Consider the following 23254-nt stretch of genomic DNA (forward strand, 5'->3'; position numbering starts at 1 on the left):
GTGAGAAATTAGGGCTGAGCTGTAAGGAGGGGCAGAAGAGTGTAAATCTTTAAAAGTGAGGAGGAGAATCGAGTGCGAGATGTGATAGGAAGCCTGGAGAGTGATTTCAGCAGGGGAGAAGCTGAGACAGATCTAGGAAAGAGTAGAGTGATACTGGTAGCAGCGTTAAGGATAGATTGTAGGGGAGACAGGAGGTTACAGTAATCAAGACGGGAGAGAATGAAGGCCTGAGTCAAAGTTTTAGCAGTCGAGTAACAGTGGAAAAGGCGTATCTTTGCAATATTGCGCAGCCACTAATTGAGCCAGCTGTGCTGAAGTAGGGATATCCTGAAAACCTAGCCTGTTTGCGGCCCTTGAGGACTGGAGTTGTGCAGGCCTGGACTAGACAAAGGGTACAGTGAGAACAATAAAACTATAATTAAATAATTGCAATGTACTGGTATCTTCAATAGGCATATAATAACCAGCAAGTACTGGCTGGTGGTTCAATACCAGTGGATGCCCATAAGAGATAGTCACACTTGCGTTCTTAGCTAGGGGGTACAATGATACGAAAAGACATGACAGACTTCAGTCGTGGTGTTTGTGTATACTACACACCAGATGATAGGTTAGGCAGTGAATGGGCCATGGAAGCAGGTATAGAGCAGAGTCGCTAATCGCCACAGCAACGGCCGGCGCTTAGTCCTACAGTCCGAGAGTAAACACATTAAATGTATAGTACCTTTGTGAATCTCAACAGTTCCTTCCGCAAGTAGTATTACCCCTTTGATTAGGGAAGGTGCGGGTGACTAGATAGAAAACCCACATAAAAACTGTCTCTTGTTAGTAGAGGGTAAAACGGCCTAATAGTGAGCGGGCTCTTGCCTTGAGGAGGGTAGGTACTAAATTCATATATACATAATGATGTGCTAGACAGCGCAAGACCCATAAAATTGGGGAAAGAGGTTGACAGCTGAAAATAGTGGCACGGTGTGATGGTATTCACTGTGTGCAGGTCCAGCTGCTGCATACCAAAGAGGGCATACTCTATAAAAAGGGGAGAGGGAAGTGGGGGCCTGATTGGGAACCCTGCCTAAACTGACCCTCAATAACCAAGGTTTGGTTTACAATTATTTGCCCTAGTACACCAGTCTGTCCGTAGACCTCTGGTCACCTTAGTTAGAGCGGGTTCCCTCCCATTTGTTTCAAATCTGCTGACTACTTTAAATGGCTTTTGGACTCACAAGGAAAACAGAGTAAGTTTTTTGAGAAAAAAAGTAACTTTTAGTGAGAAAGCTCAAGAAGCCAGCTACTTATTAGCTGGGCTTGTTGCACAAAAAATGAAAAGTCACACTACCGTTCTAATCTAATCATGCCTGCCTGTAAAATCATAGCAAAAACAATGCTAGGCAAAGAAGCTGAAAGTGAAGTAGAGAAGATTCCCGTATCTAATAATTCTATTAGTAGGCGTGTAGACGACATGTCACGAGATATTGAAGAGGTTCTGTCTGAAGCGCTAAAAAATAGTAATTTCGCGATCCAAGTTGACGAGTCTACAGACATAACAAGCAAAGCTCAACTGTTGGCATTTGTAAGATTTGAGTACAATGGAGAAATAATTGAAAAAACTTTTTGTTGCAAGGAACTATAGCAGGGGTCTCCAAACTATGGCCCAAGGGCCAATTCAGGCCCACCACAAGATTTTATCAGGCCCGCAGTAACTTGAAATATATATATTTTTGCTCATTATATATAATTTCCCAGTGCAAGCACAGCATCATTTCTTTGTAATTGTCACATTTCTCATTTGTTCTGAATCATATCATGCCGATTACTCCAAAAAGATACAAATAAAACTTATTCATTCATTTATAAAATATCTAAAATGATTTCTTTTGACCGCGAAAAGGTGTAGAATATATGACGTGTCCCTCGTACTGAAAAGTTTGGACACCACTGAACTAGAGCAAACTTGTCGTGGGCAAGATGTGTGCAACCTGTTGTCTTCTTATTTAGAGTCTCTGGGTTTATCATGGGATCGTGGTATTGGAATATGCACAGATGGCGTCCCTTCAATGATTGGCTCAATAAAGGGGTTTGTTACTCTTGTAAAAAAATGTGGACTCCCGAAAAAAATCCAGATATTATTACTACCCACTGCTTTCTTCGTAGAGAAGTTCTTGTTTCTAAAACAATTGGAGAAGATCTGAAACATGTTCTTGATACAGCTATTAACTTTATTATGCAGCGTCCACTGCAGTCCCGCATTTTTGCAAAAATTTGTGAAAACATGGGAACAAACCACGTGACTCTTCTTCTACACACCGAAATTAGATGCCTTGCAAGGGGAAAAGTGTTGACACGCATATTTGAACTACGAGAGCAGCTCCAGATTTACTCCAGAGAAAACAATAAAAGTTTTCTTTCCAACTATCTTGAAGACGAATCGTGGCTGCTAAAACTAGAATACCTGGCAGATATTTATGAACACCTAAATATGTTGAGCACCAACATGCAAGGTCCCAAGGAAAATATTTTGACGTGTACAGACAAACTTGTAGGATTCAAAAATAAAATTGGTGTTGGGTAAAAAACATCTTTTAAAAGGTAATTTTGAAATGTTCCCCCACTTTTCTCAGCTAGAGAGCAATACAAGTGACAACCACCGTGAAGCCCGATTTATGGCCATATGGAATCTCTGGCTGAAAAGCTTGACAAATACTTCCCCTTCTTTGTCATCAGAAGAGTATGAGTGGGTCAGGAACACTGTCGCAGACTATTCAAGCAGCTCACAAAATATACTCAGCCTACAGGAAGAAGAACAATTGACTGAACTGAAGTGTGATCACACACTAAAAATTAAATTTAATGAACTGTCATTAGATGTGTTTTGGCTATCGAATATCAGTTTCCTGCCATCTCCCAGAAAGCTATAAACACATTGCTACAATTCTCAATGTCATACTTGTGTGAGCAAGCATTTTCGTGTTTAACGAATATAAAAACCAAACAGAGGAATAGACTGTTGTCTGTGGAAGAAGAACTTTGTGTGTGCCTATCAAAGATCTGACCACGGATTAAGTTGTCAAAGCAAGGCCAAGTTTCACATTAATTAGGAGACAATTAGAATCAATGTGATTCTATTAAAACTTGTATTATTTTCAATTGTGAATGTATTATAAAACAATAAAATGTAACTTGTTTTTTTGTTTAACGACTTTATAAAAAACAAATATATTAAACCAAAATCATTACAAAATATATACACAATGTTTGTTCGTAACCAGTAAGCCAGATGTAAAGTGAAAATGCTTATCATTTTTTTTTATTAACAATAATTAGTAAATATAAATAGGCAATTAATACTCTTGTAATATTTTATTCAAAAGTATGCGTTAATTATTATTTATTAACCCTACTGCTCTACGCGTCCAGTTTGTGATTTACCCCTGTCCAACCTAATATGTGTCAGCCGGATAGGGGTTCCCCGAGATTTTACGAAATACTTCAAGGGTTCCTCCAAACAAAAAAGATTGGGAATCACTGGCCTACACAAAATGGTTTTGATTCCAGGTATCTGTTATTCAAACAGACTATGGCCATGCCTATAGTGCCGTCGTTGGCGACGCGACACGGCGGGTGACGTCACCCGTCGCCACCGGCGAAAGTTATGTTTCGCCGGGGCGGCCGGGTCGCGGGATTCCGGCAATTTGATTTGTTCAAGGGCCGTCAGGTTTTCGCGACGGCGACTTCGTTCCGTCGCTTGACGCGTGCGCTTATCGGCAATGTATTTGTTTTCGGGTGGCACAACCAAAAATTAATGCTGGGGGGGTGCAAAGTTTTTTGTTTTGTAAATAAATAAATGTGCAGCATATCTGCGGTATTAATGTATTTATTATAGCACACAGAAGAATAAACTACTATTTCAACTTACAAAACTCTTCAGCCCTGCGCCCCATTCCCCTCCCCACGCCCCTCCCACTGAACTTTTGGATAAAAAAAACAAAAACATTATAGCCCCATTCTCTCCCACCCCCCACCATCACCCTCACCCTCTCACCCGCACCAAGTGGAAAAAACAAAATCTTACTGCTCACAAAACACATGCAACAATCGTCTTCACCAGAAACATTATGTATTACGTAAAACATAGAAAAACAAGACTGAATTAAAAAAAAATACCAGACAGGTTTTTTATCCCCCACCCTGATTTTCTATGTTTTTACAGTATACATCATCGTGCTACTAAAGAAGCTTGTGCCGTGTCTTTTGAAGTACTGGTTTCTACATAAACGTACTATTTGGAAATGTCAGCATGTATAGAAAATTAACCCTTTTTATCTTTGCTTTAGCCTCCCGTAAACACAAGCGATCAAATATGAATGTATTTATATATATCCTCCTGAAAGCAATTCCTACCCGGCTTTAATTCTGCCCTGCTTCTGCAGTCTGATTAATAAACGGATCGGTGCCTATCAAAAGAGCCTCATTTGATAACTAGAAAAATCAGAATTCAATTCACCATCCAATTCTCCCCCTCCATTCAGTTCTCAGTCCTACACATAGTATGCTATGTAAAGTCGGAAAAGCAGCATTTGAAAAAAAAAAAAAATTAAATAAACGTTCATGTTAATTTTCTCACCTATGTACAGTGAGCGCCGAGCGGAGCAGGGCGCTAGAGGAAGAGGACGACGGAGGACTGCGGGAGCCAGGCAGCAGAGGACTAAGGAGTTGGATGGCCTGCAGCGGAGTTGGACAGCGGGAGCAGAGGAGGAGGACGGCTGGGTAGGAGCGCGCTGTAGCAGACACCGGATGTCAGTGAAGACTTCCGGGTTAAACCGCTGAGGCGCGCTCCTCCCCGGCCGTTCTCCTCTGCCCTCTTCTCCGTTCTCGCCGGCCAACTCTTCTGCTGCCCTGCTCCCGAGATCCTCCATCGTCGCCCTCTTCCACTGCCTCCCGCTGTCATCCTCCTCTGCTGCCCTGCTCCGCTCCATTATATGAAAATCTTTTGGTTCTTGGGGGGTGCAAATGCACCCCTTTCAATCCCCCTGGTTGCACTACTGACATAGAAGATAAATATGTCTTACTAGCTGATATACCCGGCGTTGCCTGGGCGTGGAAGGGCAGGGGGCATGGAGTGGAAGGGCGGGGGGGGGCAAAGGGTAGGGAGGGGGGGCAAAGGGCGGGGAGGGGGGCAAAGGGCATGGAGGGGGGGGGGGCAAAGGGCAGGGGGGCAAAGGGCAGGTTGAGGGAGGGCAGGGGGAGGGAGGGCAGGGGGCAAAGGGCAGGGGGAGGGAGGGCAGGGGGGGGCAAAGGGCAAGGGGGGCAAAGGGCAGGGGGGGCAGGGAGGGTAGGGGGCAAAGGGCAGGGTGAGTCTTGGACGCGTTAAATAACCCATTCCCCTGCATTTACTCACCTTGCACACGGCCGCGCTCCTGTTCCTACGGGGAGAGGCGGAGACAGCCGGAGGAGCGCCCTGTGTGAGGGGAGAGACGCACAGTGCGTGCTCTGTGTGTGTGGGTGGGGTGAGCGAGGGCGCCGGGTGAGGGAGTGGCCTATGTGTGGTGAGACCCGTGGGGAGGTGAGAGTCCCCCGCTGTGTCCCGGGCGCTCGCTCCGCTCCCCCGCTGACTGTAGTGGCCCGGGGGGGGGGGGGGGGAGAAGGGGGTAAAAGCGCGGGAAACAGGGAGACACGGGGAGTGGAGGAGGTGCGCGCGGGTCACGATGACTTGGATTTCAGGCTGATGTTCGGGGAGGAAGAGGCGGAGCCTCCGGGACCGGCGGGTAAGAGACCGGGAGATGTGCTGCTAACACTGTGAGCCCCACCCCCCGGGTTATACATGCTGCTAATGTATGTAACACCCCCCCCCCTACCGTGTGTGTGTGTTGTGTGTGTGTGTGTGTGTGTGTCCTTTGGCCCGTCACTCCGCCTCAGGCCAATGAGAGGTGTGCGGGGGCGGGCCAAGGGACCAATGAGATTTCCCCTAGGGACAGAAGCCATGCAGACATCCAGACAGGCATACAGTGCTTTCACAAATATAGTATAAGATATCAGTGGGAGCGTAAAATAATGACATACACAAGGGCATATCATAGAATAAAAAAGTTTGTGTTATGAAACAGTAACTGAAACTTTAAACTCAACTATATTCTACGGTGTTGATAAAAGACTACGAATATCACACGTTTTCTTGTTAAAGCTCTTTAGTACTTACAAATAAAAATGTGTGAGTTGTATGGGTCAAACAGTGCAAAATCAGGCATTGCCAATAATTAACTTGCATTTAGATTTTTCGTTAAGAGTGTTTGATCTGTCAGTTTACATCTAGAGATGTGAGATATTTGCCCCTGAACCATGCAGTTTTCATGTTTTGAGCTGGCTGATAATTCTGTGCTGAAAATAATTGTCACCAATCAAATTTTTGTACCACATGGACCATCAAGCAAATAAAAACCAATCCATTCTATAAGAAGGCTATAGGGTAAACTGCTAACAGCTCCTGTCAGATTGTCTGTGACGGAGATGAACTGTTTTTAGCTACACAATCAGCCCTAATGTTTTTTGACCATGAATGTTTTGACATTTTTTTACACTTCTAGTCAAAGATTTGCCTCCTGACTGTATCAACAATTTGTAGCAAAATAATGACATCTCTTATTATACTTTGTAAAAAAAAAAAAAAGGAAACCCAAGCGTTGCCTCATACAAGCACACAAAGCCTAAATGTCCAGGGGTAATGAAGTTAACCTACAGTATATAATACTTTACTGGTAAAGTTTATCTAAACATTCAAGACAACACCTCATCAACCTGGATCATCACCGTGATGTGTTTAATTACCATGAAAAATAAAATAATAATACAAAAATAAATAATAAACACACACACGCATCCAGGCACACTTATCCATTTCCCCCCCCCCTACAATAATCAACCAAGTAATTCTTGGAAAAAGTAACTAAGCTGGATGGTCAAAAACATTCCTGCTAATATTTATTTATTTAAAAAAAAAAATCTAGTGTTCATGCCCTGCAGGAGCGTAAAGAAAGTCTTTGAAGCTCACAAAACATGTTTTTTGATCTTATGTAGTTCACAAAACACATAACAACATTTGATCAAATGTCAGACACCAGGTTCAATCCAGATTGACAGCAGAAATGACAGGTTTTATCCAGATTTAATATTTATCCCAAATATTGAGCTTAAAAAAAAAAAAGTGCACAAGAACCATGTTCAGGACCCATAGAAATGATGGGATTATACTAATTATTAAAAATAATTACAGTATATCAAATTGGTTTAAGTAATAATTAATTCTGTAGTAATTAAACAGACCTGAGGTTCTTGAAATGAAACATGCAAGTGATTCCTCCCACTCAATCCCATCTCTTCCCATGGCATGGCAAGTGATCAAGAATGCTTCCACCTAACAGTTCCTTACTTTTTATATATGCATTCATCAAAACATAGTTTCAGATTGTTACATAACATATACAGATGTACAAAGAGAATTCAGTTTTCCACATCTTTCTAAATGTGTTTTTTTTTTTTGGTTTGATGCTTTGGTTTTTGAATTATTCGAGTTCACGGACAAAACATTCATATAAACAAATTACTGCCACTGACATCCAGACAAACAACTGTAGCATTAAAGGTTTGGAATAACAATGTCATTTTCTTAACATTGATCGGCATGTTGCTACTGTAGGTCTGAAAGTATAATGACATGACCAGAATTCAGGAGACTTCAGGAGGTGGTGGCTCTTCATATGAGCATTGAGCTAGATATTGCGGTATAACTTTTCATTTCTACCATACAAGTGGACTAAATGTGTCAGTGATGTTACTTTAGAACCCTGTCTGATCTGTCATCAATGTTCATCTCTGCCAAATGGTGACACCTGCTGGGATAGGTAGAGAATGGAAGCCAGCAGAGAGAGGCCTGTCATTTTCTGCAAAAGCTGTACGTGACACCTCTATGCACATAGTTCAAATTGCACATCAATCAGGTCCATGCACCAAAATAAACTTGTTTTCTTTTTATACTCGGACTAAAGCAAGCACCACCTAATTGCTTAGAAATTGAAAAAAATGGCTGAACTTCACACCGTGAAGGACATCTACAAAATCTAATAAAGAGAACAGTTTAATTACCCTCTGAGATTAAAAACAACGTTTTTTTTATTATTGCAAATACATTTGTCTGAAACATCCTTGATGTTGTATTTTTGAAATAGCAGAATACTTTTGCTAAAGGTAGCTAAACAGCATAAATACAATTTAAGATGGTTTTCCCACCAATAGATATAATGTATTATCCAATGAAAAGGTTATAAATAAATAATATAGTCTCCTAATTTGACCAACTTCTTTACTGCTGCAGTATTACTGTTGTACACATACCGAACCCCCAATAAACGGTGTTGCAGTCCCTACTAGCAGCTATCAATTATAGTCAGTTCACAGTTGGGGCTGAGGCACAGACTAAGAAATAGGATATTCCCAGTTGCATTTTGTCATGCTAAATGGTTCACCTGGCCTGACAGTTTAATTCACATATTAACATTCCTTACATTGCAACCCTATATTTTGGTGACATGAGCATTCCACTCATCAGAAGATGTGTAGCAGATAGCCATGGGGATGATTCCAGACACAAAAGGTGAAAGCAAAACAGTATTTACTAATACCCAAATGATGACAAATCCAAACACAAAGAACACCGTGACAGAAGCCGAGATCCCGCAGCATGTTCCTCAACAAAGAATTGATTTATTTGTTTTAGTCCATCTTTATGTTTCACAGTTTAGTAAAAGTGAAAATGAATCGGGCTGTGCAATAAGATGTGCAGAACGAGGGGGGGGGGCTCATAGATCTGGGGACAAGGGATTTTTTTCACAGGAAAGCTTTTTGCAGCCTGTGTTCATGTTGCAGAAAGTCTGTGTGTGTGAAGTTATGCTACCTTTCATACTATTTGTTAATTGCAAAATAAAATAAAGTAACACGATTTTTTCGCTCACCCTCTTTGCCCACATTCGGCGTATTACATGTGAACCCCACAATGTGAACCCTGAGCGGTCATTGATATAATTTGTCATTTCATAGTTCGTGGGGGAAAAGTCATATTTATTGACAAGCCAGGTTAAAGGTTACATGGGTGGATATAGCATTTTTCTCTTGTTTAAACAGTTCAAAATTAATTATGTAGATCGTTCAGAGAGGGAGTGCCCACCCCCGGGGCATCCACATCAATCCTTCTCTTGCATGCAGCATCGCTGTCACAAGTAGGTCAGCGGCTTCTCAAAGGGAGATACTGCACAGTATCTAACCGTCTCCAAAAGCATTTCCCAACATAAATCCATTATACTGAAAAACTAACACTCAGGAAACAACAACCATCTCACTCCATTATACTGAAAAACTAACGCTCAGGAAACAACAACCATCTCACTCCATTATACTGAAAAACTAACGCTTAGGAAACAATAACCATCTCACTCCATTATACTCAAAAACTATCGCTCTTAATTTAAAGCAGCTACTGTTTTGGAAGGAGCGCTGCTAATAATCACATATGTACATTTTTACAAGATTGTAAGGAAGCGGTTTAAATATTTTAAGTGAGCTAAAGCCGGATGAAGGAAAGAAGATCACTTACAATCAGGCGCCCTTCCAACTTATCCTTCAACTAGGCGCGGGGTGCTCAACTCCAGTCCTCAAGCCAAGGTTTCATTCAGGATATACCAGCTTCAGCACAGGTGGCTCAATCAGAGGCTCAGTCCCAAGGCTGAGCCTCTGATTGACCCACCTGTGCTGAAGCAGGGACTGATTGAGTCACCTCTGCTGAAGCAGGGATATCCTGAAAACCTGACCTGCTGGGGGGTGCTCGAGGACTGGAGTTGTGCACCCCTGAACTAGACTACACATAAAGAGGGGCGCTTTTTTTGTTTGCTGTGAAAAAATTTTTTTTGGTTTTCTTTAGCATTTTTTAACTTTTTCAATATTTTCAAAGTTGAACACTATAAATAGAGGTACTAAGAAACCCAGGGTAATGAGCCCCAAATGACCAGTGCTACAGAGTTTGTAGAATGGATATGTATAAATCACATTTCATTGTATACAATACACTTTTGTCCGGTTGCAGTCAAGCTGATCTATTTACAATGCCAAGTCAAGCTACTTGGCCCCCTATGTAGGAAGAGGTAGCTTAGTGGGATATCGGAAAAAAAGAGATAGAGCGCCCTAAACTAACTGTATATCCATCAAATAGAACTAACTGTATATCCATCAAATAGGAACAGCAATGTATAGAAACTATCAGCGCAAGAAATCACGTAGTATAGAGGTAGTAGATAGTAAATAAATGTATTATATCGATGAAGATAAAAGGCACATAGATTAGTGCCACACAGAGGATACATTAACACTATATGCAAGATACAAAAAACATAGAACTGATACAGGTTTACCAGATGCCCCTTAAGGGTGAAGCTATTAGCTTATAACCGTGGACCGAAAGCCGGAAGTGAAGTCCCGTGAGGGAGAGGTGTAGGCGGTGCACAGCTCGGTGACATTTTTTTGTTTTAAATGATCCAAGCCTGATCTTTTTTTCACGGAGCTGTGCACCGCCTACACCTCTCCCTCACGGGACTTCACTTCCAGCTATAAAATGAGGCATCCACTTATGTATCACATTAGCGATTGTGACACAAAAAAGGCCTACGACGGTTATTTAATAAAAACAATTTTTGTTACAAATTTTCTGTTTAAAAGTTTGAACAAACTTTTTTGCAATTTTTCTAATGTTTGTGAAGTTCTTCCTCTGCCAAGTACTGTACTCACTTAGCTGGCTGCCTTAGTGACAATTAGGGCTGGGCCTTTAACGCCTTTGTACTAGTTAACTTCATATATTTGCCATGAAAAGGCATAATTCTAAACGGAGGATGTCGAGTGGGGACCACTGCCAGGTACCATACATTCTTTAAAAAAAATGTTTCTTAAAGCGGCAATCCAAGCGGGCCAAATGGTTTTTTTTAACAAACGATTGAAGCAGGGTGTCTCAGGAGCTGAGCCCTATTAATTTCAGCTCCATGGACCCCCTGCCTCCCGAGAGACTTATCTCCATCGGGGGTGCAGGCAGCCGCTCCGGCTCGCTAGCAGGGTTGACGTAATGGCCAATAGGAAACTGTGACGTCATCCGGTGCGGCTTCCTCCAGGCCCACTTGACGCAGGGGCTTTAAAAAGCAGAGAGATACCGGCACCCCCTTTGGAGGTAAGTAAATCTGGAAGCAGGGTGGCCATGGGGCTGAAATTAATGGGGTTCAGCTCCGGAGACCCCCTGCTTCAATCCTAATTAAAAAAAAAAAATAAATACAAATTTGTCCGCTCGGATTGCTCCTTTAATGCATATAATGTAACACCGGGGCGGGCAACTCTGTCACCATGAATTGGCAACCAAAGTGTGGCAAATTGTACTTTGCCAGTAATAGGAAATGGGAAGCGAGTGCGCCGGCATGCACAAGTGCGCCGGCAGCATGGCGCCGTATGGCAGCGCTACTGCTGAAGGGACGGGCCGCAGACGGTGGTCGGGAGGCGAGTGGTGAGTGGAGGAGAGAGAGAACCAATGATGATCATGATATTGGGGGCGGGGGGATGATGATGGGGGGGGGGTGATGATGGGATGGAGGGTGATGAATGGGGGGTGATGATGGGAAATGATATGATGATGGGGGAAATGAGATGATGATGGGGGTGGTGAGGAGATGATGAGGGGAGGGAAATGAGATGATATGAGGATGATGGGGGGGGGAAATGAGATGATGATGATGAGGGTGGTGAGGAGATGATGAAGAGGGGGGGAATGAGATGATATGATGATTATGGGGGGAAATGAGATGATGATGATGAGGGTGGTGAGGAGATGATGAAGAGGGGGGGAAATGAGATGATATGATGATTATGGGGGGAAATGAGATGATGACGATGGTGGTGGTGAGATTATGATGAGGGGGGGGAATGAGATGATGAGGGGGGTAAGGATATGATGATGAGGAGGGTAGTGGTGGAGGCGTGAGAGGGGGTGAGAGGAGGGGGGTTTGAGAGGATGATGGGCGGTGAGGAGGATGAGGGGGTTGCAACAATCCTGGAAGTAGTGTGAGAGAAGCATTCAAATAAGTATAGCTCGCCCTGTATGACTGCTGGTATGTTATTTATAAATTATCTGACCGTTATGTCATTTGTTTCTACATTTCATTCCACGTATGCACGAATTTGCACTATTTCATATTCTATTTAGAAAAAATGCTGGGAGGGCGCTCAATCCCCAAACCTCTCTAAGCATGTTTTACAAAATTGAATATGAAATGGTGCAAATTTGTGCATACGTTGAGTGAAATTTAGAAAAAAATTACGTAACTGTCTGAGAATTTATAAATAACATACCTCCCCACTGACTTTTCAAGCGATCAGCATTTTTCACCAGTGTGTCCAGTATTTTTGGTGAAGCCACCTGGCAACCCTAGGGGGTCAACACTCGACCTTGAACGGGTGGTGTCTAATTACACACGTTATTAAAGTCTGCATTTGCGTCTGTTTTGTGTGGACGATTTTAATATTTTTCTCTGCTTCACAATTTTTTTTTTTTTTTAAATTTTTCAAATTTCTCCCAGAGAGATGGATAAGTGGGTGATTCGAAAACGAAGTGAACCAGCAGCAGGTGATAGTGCTGAGGTGAGTGAAGCAGCAGCAGGTGATAGATAGTGCTGAGGTGAGTGAAGCAGCCAAACTCATAGATTCGGAACCTAGTGGTAAAACGAAAAAAACAAACAAAAAAAAAACAAGAGCATGGAAGAGCGCGACACGAAAATTCCAAGAAAAATGGGAGCTAAAATTTGTAGTGACGCAAGTAAATGAAAAGCCAGTGTGCCTCCTGTGCAAAAAAGTTTCAGTGAGAATAAGGCAGACAGTTTGAAGAAGCACTTTCAAAATAAGCACAGTGCATTCAACAATAAATTTCCAGTTGATGGCCCTAGCCGTGTCCGTGAAATTGCCCGTTTGAAATCACAGTTTCAAGATCAGAAGAGCAGCCTGAAGCAGTTTCTTTCGTCGAATGAGCTGGTGACGTTAGCTAGTTATAAAGCAGCTTGGATTTTGGCTCGGAAAAAGAAACCATTTTCCGATGCGGAGATGGTAAAAGACATTCTGGTGACGGTGATGGAAACTCTGTTGGAAAAACTACGAATCGAAGGTGAAGGATGATATCCTCCAAAAAGTGCAGAATTTGTCGTTAAGCCGCAGGACGGCTGTTCGCAGAGTGCTGGAATTGCCTAAAAACATTGAAGAGTAACTGCTTGAACAATTGAAAGACTGTTTGTGTTTTTCCCTAGCAGTGGACCCAGTCAACCGATTGTACTGACACGGCGCAATTAATATTTTGGGTTCGGTTTGTGCTTTCCGATTTTACAATTCGTGAAGAAATCCTTGTACTTTGTGGACTGCGAGGCCATACTTGTGGAACTGATATACTCAAACATTTCATTTCAGCTTCAAAACAATATGACCTAGATCTGATAAAACTCGCTTCTATTACAACGGACGGTGCACCCGCAATGATTGAAAGAATATTGGGATTTGTTTCTCGTTTGAAGCAGCATTTGAGAGAGAATGGTGTGAAAACATGATGTCCTCCGTCCACTGCATTCTGCATCAGGAGAATTTGTGTGCTCAGATGCTTGGAACGGACACGGTGAAAACTTTGATGGACAAGGTTGTGAAAATCGTGAATTACATCCGAAGTGGAAGTTCCCTCATCCATCGACAGTTTGTTGAGTCCTTGAAAGAATGGGGTGACTGTGATTTCGAGGATCTTACCGACTATGCAAATGTGAGATGGTTGAGCAGAGGAAAAGTTCTGGAAAGGTTTACCCTATTTGCTTTCTCAAATTCGAGATTTTCTTGTTGAGAAACGTCAGATAGAACATTTTTCTGACATTGAGAACAGTGTGATTTACATTTTCTGTGCAATATCTTGGCTCACTTAAATGAATTAAACATGAAGTTGCAGGGAAAGGGTAAAAGTAATATGTGAGCTGGCACAGTATATTCAAGAATTCAAGTCAAAACTGAACCTCATTCAGGTACAAACTCAGAAGGACGATTTGACCCATTTTGCAAAACCGAATAGATTTCTAGAAAAAAAAATGAGGAGTGTGGTCTACTCGACGTGAAGCGGCAACTCTACGTAAACTGTATAAAAAACCTGGCCCAGAAATTTGAATCACATTTTTCTGATTTCAATTACTTCAAATTGGCATTTAGATTCTTGCATGATCCATTCCACTTTGATATTACCAATTCAAGCAAATAAATTTCCACCCTTCTGTCTTTTGGACAAGCGCGGGCTTGAAGACGATTTGCTTTCTCTTCACAGTCTGGAACACTTGAAAATGTACCTGAATTCTTCAGCCGCAGATATGTGGAAATCTATTCTGACAGACAACGATCTCCCCGCTTTGAAATCGGGTATTTCGAAATTATTGTCCATGTTTGGATCAACGTGGGTGTGTGAATCGACGTTCTCTACGATGGGATTCATCAAGTCAAAATACAGATCTCGAATTGTTGATGTCAATTTGGAGGCTGAGCTAAGATGTGCATTGAGTTCAGATATTCAGCCAATGTTTCTGCAACTTGTCAGAAATAAGGACTGTCAAATTTCGCATTCAATTGTCTTACATTTTCAATTTGAACCATTTTCACTGTGTGCGTCTGATGCAGTTGTAACTGAGTAGTCAAAGTGTTCATGTTTTGAATAAATTTGTTCAAACAGTGTGTGTTTTACATATCGAATGCGCAACATAATACCTCAATTATTACATGGCGTGGCTATTTTCACTTCTCATTTGCCACACCTGTGGGTACATTGAAAAATAGGTTGCCCACCCCTGATGTAACACATGATTTCATTCTGTTAACAGGTATTAAAAAAGTTACTCCAGATTTGCAGCAGTGTATTATATTAATTATTAAAGGTTGTCACTTTCACTGGTGTTCTATGCATTTTTCGGGATTGTTTTTTGCAAAAATGCATTTCTTTTGGATTTTCTCTTAATTATGGACACAAAATCTAAATAAGCCGTAAAATTGTAAAACAACATCATAAATACGAAGAAAAAAAAAACTAAAGCACATAATATATTGGGAAACTAAAATAACTGAAAAACATAATAATTAAAAAAAAAAAGATATGGCAAGAAAACCCCAAGTTTTTCACTCTGCTGGTAAACCCACAGTAAAATACGAAGTTACCACAAAACTTAGCATGTGTATTACTTTTGATTGTATAATTGCAATTTGAAAAATGATACAAAGGGTGAAATATAGCGCTCTTAGTCATTATCCCTCTTGGATAAAGTAAACAGAAACCAAAGTCACCTCAAAAATCAATACATGGACTTGCACCTTGAAAGATGGCACAAACTGAAATATAGCTGTGGGGCGCTTTGCAACAAAGCTCTTATTCTATGTAAATCCGGATTCTGCTAAATAACATGTTTGTAACTTCATTCAGATTCAGCTTCAGCTTAAATTAACAGGATGGTTATTTCCCTCACCCCTCATTCACTCAACATCTCGCTGGGGTTCAGGCCGTGGGACCCTCGTTCCTCCCTCTTCCACATAACTCGCTAGCAGATAAAGGCCGCGCTTATAGTGCCGCCGACGTCGCGTCAAAACAAATGTATTGACGCTGTCGCGTGGCTTATAGCAGGCACGACAACTTGGTCGCGATCGCTGTGAGCCACTTAAATTTGCTTTTTCCAGCGAGCGCAGCGTGACGTCAGCATCGCCGTAACTATAAGCGCGGCCTAAGCAGCATTCCTTTTTCATTTGCATTCATCACGCAAAGTGCGGTTACTGAGGCCTCAATCATATCTTCTAGTATTGTATGTTAAAGTCATATTAAGGACGTGTTCGAGTTATTTTCCTTTGCAGGGAATGTTTGCCCCTTTCCTCAGAACGTGTGTAACTTTAATCCGAAGGCTTATTCCCACGGGGCAGGCAAAAGGAAGCAACCGAAACCTGTTTCTACTCCGGTCTCTGATGTACAGCTAAGCCCCTCAAGCCTCCCCACCACAACCACTAGTTTTGTTTTTATCACATGTAAAGTGACTGAGAGATAAGATTTTGTTTTATTTTCAAAGAATTACGCATTTAACCCTTCAGTGCCTGAGGGTTCTGCCACATCTGTGGCCACGGATCAGTGCTTCGCGGGAAAGCGGCCAGCCATCAAAAATACTAGCAAGAGGCTGTGGCGTCCTGCGTACGTCATTGAGGGCTTCTGGGGTGGCACTTTTCATAACGTATGCTGCACTGAAGGGGTTAGTAGACAAATATAACAAATATGGTCTAGCATTTTCTGGATGCGGACATACTCAGTACAATAATTTGTACTAGGACACATTGTTGCAGTATCTATAACAGTGTGCTGGAATGCAGTGGAGTTTTATAGTGGGGTAAGCCAACAGCATAGATATACTGTATCTGCTGCTCAGTATCCCGCTGCGTCTTCGTCTGCCGCTCACCCTCAGTGCTAGGGAACATTGTGGTAGTATGCAAAATTGGAGTGGGGTTTTATTTTGGGGTAAACCAACAGCTTACAGATATTACATACATACGACATCGCTGCCAACCTTTATAATAAAATTAAAATAAAAAAACGAACGGAAAAAAAATCTAGTGTCATAAAAAAAACATGAAAAATAAAACCCCTTCTCACAGTCTCTCTGCAAGTTCAATCACATTGTGAGAACATAACAAAAAGGAGCTTAAAGCAGCAATACAGGTTAACATAAATATATATATATATATATATACAGTATATATTATTTCTTTATTACAGGCAGGAAGCAGGGGGTCTCCGGAGGTGAACCCCGTTAATTTCAGTTCTAGGGACCCCGTGCTTCCAAAGAAACTTGCCTCCGTAGTGGTGCAGGTATCCCTGCAAGCAGAGAAACTGTGATCCTAAAATCTAATGGCGACGTTTAAATGTCCCGCGTCACACAGGCCAATAGGAAGTTGTGACGTCTTCTGGTGCGGCTTCCTATTGGTCCGCGTGATATGGACCTTTAAACTCCGTCGCGATACCAGCACCCCCTACGGAGGAAAGTATCGCTGGAAGCAGAGGGTCCCTGGATCTGAAATTAACTGCGTTTTATGCCAAGATAGTTTTTAGCGACGCTTTATACACAGGCCCCATCATGTTCCGAGATACTTACTGGAGAAGGAGCCACTAGTAGTCCCCTCCAAGGAAAAGAAAACAAGAGGTTAAAATCTCAAGGCCCAATAGGAAACCGTCATGTTATTTGTCGCGGCTTCTTAATGGCCCGCGTGACGCGGGAGTTTTAAACCTTCATTTTCTTTCCCTTGGAGGGGACTACTAGCGGCTCCTTCTCCGGTAGGTATCTCGGAAGCTGATGGGGCCTGTGTATAAACTGGAGCAAAAAGCTATTTTGTCATAAAATAACGCATAGAAAAAGTAGCAAACCCGTGCATCTTTCTGTTCGGCAAGTTCGCTTTCCCACAGAGAAATGGCGCACCTATGCAAATGATATGCATAAAAGTCAATAAGAAAATGTGTGTCAAATGTAAGAACCTGAATTATGCAATACAACCATATGCCACTAATGATTTTAGGTGATAAATACACTGTTTAAAAGCAGTGCTCTTTGCAAATTCAGTTTCATAAAAATGATTCTTTATACAGAGGCTGCAAAATGTTTTAAAGCATTCTCTAAATGTAACATGCACTTTGCCATGTGCGCCTTCATGCAACAGGGCGGTCACATTTGTTTTTAAATTAATCGAAACTACCAAAGGGCGCCTTTCCTGGTAAATATCTCGGAAAGCAGGGGGTCTTTGGAGCTCAAAGTAAAGCAGTTCAGCTCTGGAGACCCCCTGTTTCCTATACATGTGGGAAAAAGGAGTGGGGGGGGGGGGGTCAGAGGAAGCTGCTGCTTTATGCCGTTATGAACTTGTGGTCTACTTTGCAAACTAGCAATAAACCACTGCATGTTGGGTTGATATTTCAGGATTAATATGAGATATATGTGATGTGTGATGGTGCGTCTCTTACAATATCCAAATCTAACTTCCCCTGGGGCTACAGTATCAGCAATCTGAACACGACAGGACTCTTCTTCATTGTAGGATAAGGGGTTAGCTAGAGGCACACACATTAAAGTAGCGTGCACTCAATCTTCTATATAAAATGTGTAGATTGAGTGATAAATAGATTCAACACGTGCCCCTAACAAACTCAGTATGGTGTGAAACAGTGGATCCATGAATCAATAAATCCACACAATTTATTTGCAAGTTTGACTGCCACTGGTTTCATTTGTATGTATTCCTCTGGGGTCATATCCAGGACGCTCGTTGCAAGCCTGGTGCAAAGGCTTAAAATGTATGTGGTTTTTGGACTATTCCATGTGCAGACTATGAAACGCTCAGTTGTACTGGAATACGGGGGCATGTCATTGCTGCAAGAGCGATCACATGACCCTGGAGCCAAAGAAGGTAGTATATGAAAGTCTCCTAGATGCAAAACCAGGACAACAATGGACGGAAATAAAATTCAACAGATTTATCAATGCCTTGAAAGGTGGGATATTCTGCGATATTCTGAGTCATCACTGCCATTGAATCCTATAAAAACTCTGTAATGCTCTGCGTTATAACGAAATATGTTGTGTTATCAGCGGAAGCAATTAAGACTGCCACATGTGTATCAAACCTTTATTTGAATTCCAAAATACATGGAAGATTATAAAGATGAGAACAAATGTATTCAGAAAGGGTGTAATCCCTTCAATTCTGAAGAAGTGACCGCTCCAGTCGGAAAACGCGTTAAAGAATTGGAGGATTGCCCACGTTCACGGACAACACGCAACGCTGTGGATTACGACAACGCTCGTTCTCGCAGAACCCGGCAGGGACACGGCTGAATGAGAACATTGGGACACAGACGTCGTATCGTGACGGCAAGCGTTCATTATTATACGTGTACTATCCTGCGGTCCGTGAGTGCATTTTGTTGTCGCTCATTTAACCTGAAAACATTAGCATCACGATGGTAAACGCCTGTTTGTTGTGGTCATGGTAAAGCTTTCTTACCTGAATCATCTGTATCTTGTTCATCCATCAGACCAACTGCAACTCCCATATCCATGCACTTCTTGCTGTGCGCCTTGGACTTCATATGCTTCGTCAAATTACCTAGGGGGGAAAAAACAAGTATTTACTTTAGCAAACTCTTTGCTACAAGGAGTTTTATAAGACATAAATGTACGATCCTAACTAATAAACAATAACTGTCCTAATGACTATGGCCTTACTGGAATAAAGCCACATATTATGAGCATATTGCATTTGTTATAAATGACTAGTTGACTGTTGTATCCCAATCACATATTTAACAGGGACTCTTCCATTTGTTTTTCTATAGTATAATACTATACAATAAAACTATAAGGGATTACTCGAACATATAATTCATTGTAAACACTAAAAACTGCTTGAAAACTCAAGCCTTATCAAAATAACGGAGATAATTGTGATGCAGCATTCTTTAGCAAATTGGTTATACATGTCTAAGTTGTTCTTACCCAAAGATTAAACAGAACGAAGTACTGGCAATTACAATGTGAATCTTTTGCCACAGCCTATTGAAATTGTACTGGTGTTGCACGTTGAAACTTCAAATAAACGGAGATTAGAAAGTGGCCCCTGTACCTTTTGTTTTGAAAGAGAAGTTGCAATAGTTGCAGTGGTAAGGACGCACGTCTGTGTGCGTACGAATATGCTTTTTCAGCATGCTAGGCTTCTTGCATCGTATCCCACACTCTTCACAAATATACTTCCCTCTGCCTCTGCCGCGGACGTATACATACTCTTCATTCGACTTGTACCTAGAAGGAAAGAAATACATTTGCCAAAATAAGATGGATTTTTAAGTTTCAAGAAAACACAGCTTTCCGGTCAGCCATTAACCCCGTCAACGTCAGTGAACTAGCAATGCATTGAAACAGCAGTGTGGCGCTAGATGTAATACTGTACCACAGGGGTCTTCCAGTCCAGTCCCCAAGTGCCACAAACAGGTCCGGTTTTAAGGATATCCCTGCATCAGCACATTTTCATTGACCCACCTGTGCTGAAGCAGGGATATCCTTATAACCTGGCCTGTTGGTGGCACTTGAGAACTGCGGCTTATTCTAATAACCCGATGTAGGCAATTTAGGCCTTTTGTGGTTGAAAGGTACGGAAATAAACATGTTCCTGCACAAATATTAGAAATCAGACCGGAGACGTATTGTAGGATAATAGGATAATTAATGGGGAAATTGTAATTTAAATATATAGAGCAGCGGAGCGCAAACTGGGGGGGCGCGCAAGATAATTAACGGGGGCGCGGGCTGCGTGCGGGGAAATCTGGGGGTGGGCAGAGCTGTGCACGGGCGGCCAGAAGCTCCGTGCTGCTGAGGCTGCTTCTCTGCTCTGTGTCAGAGGGGGCGGGGCTTTCCTTCCCTGCACACAGACACCCCCCTCCTCCTCCTGTGTTACCCGTCCCAGTTTTCAGCAGCATGGGGAACAGGAGGAACAGGCTTACAGGTGAAATCTGTGACTTATGATTTTGTGTTGTGTGTGTGTGTGATTGAGTGTGTGTTGTGCCTGTGTTGGTTGTGATTGAGTGTGTGTTGTTGTGATTGTGTGTTTTTTTGCACACTCACAACACACTGCACACTGCACATACTCACAACACACTGCACACACTGCACACACTCACATCCCACACACAGCACACACTGCGCACACTCACAGCACACTGCACACTCGCAGCCCCCTACCCCCCTACCTCCGGTGTCAGCTGCTGGGGCATCGTTGGGCTGCCTGCGGGGATGGGGGCATCAGTGTGGGGCTGCTAGCAGGGGGAGATCGGTGCGGGGCTGTTGGCGGGGGGCATTGGTGCCAGGCTGGGGTGCGTGGGGGTGGAAATCAGTGCCGGGGTGGAGTTCGGGGGGGAAAATCGGTGCTGGTAGAAGTGAGGCTGCTGGGGTAAATGCAAGGGGAATGCTGGGGGAAGTACGGTGGCTGCTGGCGCCTCAATCCATCTCTTCCTTCCCTTCTCCCGATCGGGTGCGCAGCGGCCATTTTTTTTAAATTAGCACGACCCCGGTTATAGCACGGTCGGATCGGGTGGCCCCCGAGGACCGCACTATAACGGGGCTGAGCTGTATTTGTATTTTATATCATTTAATAAAGGTTTTTTTTTTTTTTTTATGTGATTGATTATATCATGCAGGGGGGGCCCAAGAAATTTCATGGATGAAAAGGGGGGCTCGGCCTAAAAAGTTTGCTCACCCCTGATATAGAGAATGCCACAAAAAAACCACATTATTTCCTTTAAATGAAAAAGGAAGCTTGGAGCTTTTGAGCTACAGTACGGCAAAACAATGTGCTTATCGGCAGATAAGGCAGATGGAATACAACGGAAGGAAGCAAAGAAGAGTCTGTCCAATTGCAGTGTTGCATAGGTTTAGTTATGGAGAGAGCAGGCAAGGGAGGTAACATTGTGGTTAGGCCTCAAGAGCTATTTGGTAATGAAGAATTACTACAGTATAATCACACAATTCGTGGAGCGGCCTTTGATATTCAAGGCTACGTTAAAAAAAAAAATCACGTTATAGTGCAAGGTTATCAAACGAGACTTATGAATGGATCTGAAATACAGGCTGTGAATACTTCTTTTTGAGTATTGTACTCAGAACAAATGACATTTTTAACTAATCCCTAGTGGCGAATGAAATGAAAACAACCAATACAGCACTGGGGTAAATTATAAAGGTATAATGACTTACTTATGTACGCAATTCCCTAAAGGGAATATACAGCATTGATTAAGGATACATTAGGTCATAGCTACAGTATGTTAAATTATTAAAAATTGCCTAGAGAAAAAAACACTTGGAATAATTTTACATTTATAATGTAAAGAAAATTGTTGGTCAGAATAACTCTTGTACTGCCATAGATTTTATAACACTTACAATTACATATTGTAGTATACTTAGAGATGTTTGTGAAAGTATAAATATGATTCTGGCAACAACAACAAAAAGAAAACCTGTCAATTCAGACAGAGAGTTCTTGTTGTATTTCACCACAATCTGAGTTATAAGCAGAATTGTATCCATTCCACAAACTATAAAATCATGTAAAAGCCAAACTCAGATTTATAAATGAGACTGTTAATTCCCAAACCGGCTTTCTTTAAGGCTGTTTAGTTGGTGTTTACACTGGATATCACAAATGTCTGATATTGCATTAACTTGAATGGCAGTTGACGCAGGATCGCGTTGTGATAACCCCTACTGGAGGTTAGTGACTAATCATGGCTACCATACCACGGGTTTATACTAAAACACCATAGTGTACTCTATGTTAATATATGTATATACTGTATATTTGAAGTTATGGTGAGTGAAAAAGGCGACAAAAAACCTCCACCGTTAGCATATAGCCAATAAAGAATATCACTTGTGAGCACATTCACATGTCTTAGACAGGTCTGCAACCCTGCCTTTCAACCATCATCCCCTCACATACAGTGCTTCCACTGCAGCAAGGGATTCTGGGAAATGACATGCAAATGAGCACACGTGTCACCTTTTGCCTTGAATATACATTCACATGGATCCCATATAAGCAAATGATATATTATATATATATATATATATCATAATACTGAGTTAAGTTATACAGTTATACAGCATATAGTTGTATTTGCATATATATATATATATATATATATATATATATATATATATATATATATATATACACATACATACATACATAGATACATACACACTAAAAGGGTTTGGGCTGACAGAATAAAAGATTACCCTGGTAACGTAAAACACTAAACATATGTAGTAATGCCCAAAGCTGAAAGATAGCATAGTTAAGGGCATTACAACAGATTCGCAAAAATAAAAGTACTTGCCCGCCGTCAAATATCTTGACTCTTCTTGGCTCGCTTTTGTTAAGAAATGGGTCTTTATCTTGGTCCGCGCTTGTTTCAGAATTTTCCTGGTCACCCAGCTGATTTTCATCAGACTTGTCATGCGATATCTATTGCCATTAAAAAAAAAACAAAAAAACTAAAGATTTATAAATACTTACTCAAGTGACGAATAAAAATTTCCTTTAGAATATC

At 41.9% G+C, this 23254-nt stretch overlaps 1 protein-coding gene across 5 annotated transcripts in view; it reads right to left on the reverse strand.

Annotated features, from left to right (window-relative positions):
- The window catches only part of HIVEP1 (HIVEP zinc finger 1), a 278338-nt gene that overhangs the window by 29630 nt on the left and 225454 nt on the right, over positions 1-23254 (reverse strand). For all 5 annotated transcript variants that reach the window (XM_075585698.1, XM_075585700.1, XM_075585699.1 and 2 more), the window contains 3 exons: positions 23042-23169; positions 19771-19946; positions 19153-19254 (listed from right to left, as the gene is read on the reverse strand). In XM_075585698.1, coding sequence (XP_075441813.1) covers positions 19153-19254; positions 19771-19946; positions 23042-23169 — 406 coding nt within the window. The remainder of the gene's footprint in view (positions 1-19152; positions 19255-19770; positions 19947-23041; positions 23170-23254) is intronic.

The sequence above is a fragment of the Ascaphus truei genome, chromosome 2 (assembly GCF_040206685.1).
Source record: "Ascaphus truei isolate aAscTru1 chromosome 2, aAscTru1.hap1, whole genome shotgun sequence".
NCBI classification, from domain to species: domain Eukaryota; kingdom Metazoa; phylum Chordata; class Amphibia; order Anura; family Ascaphidae; genus Ascaphus; species Ascaphus truei.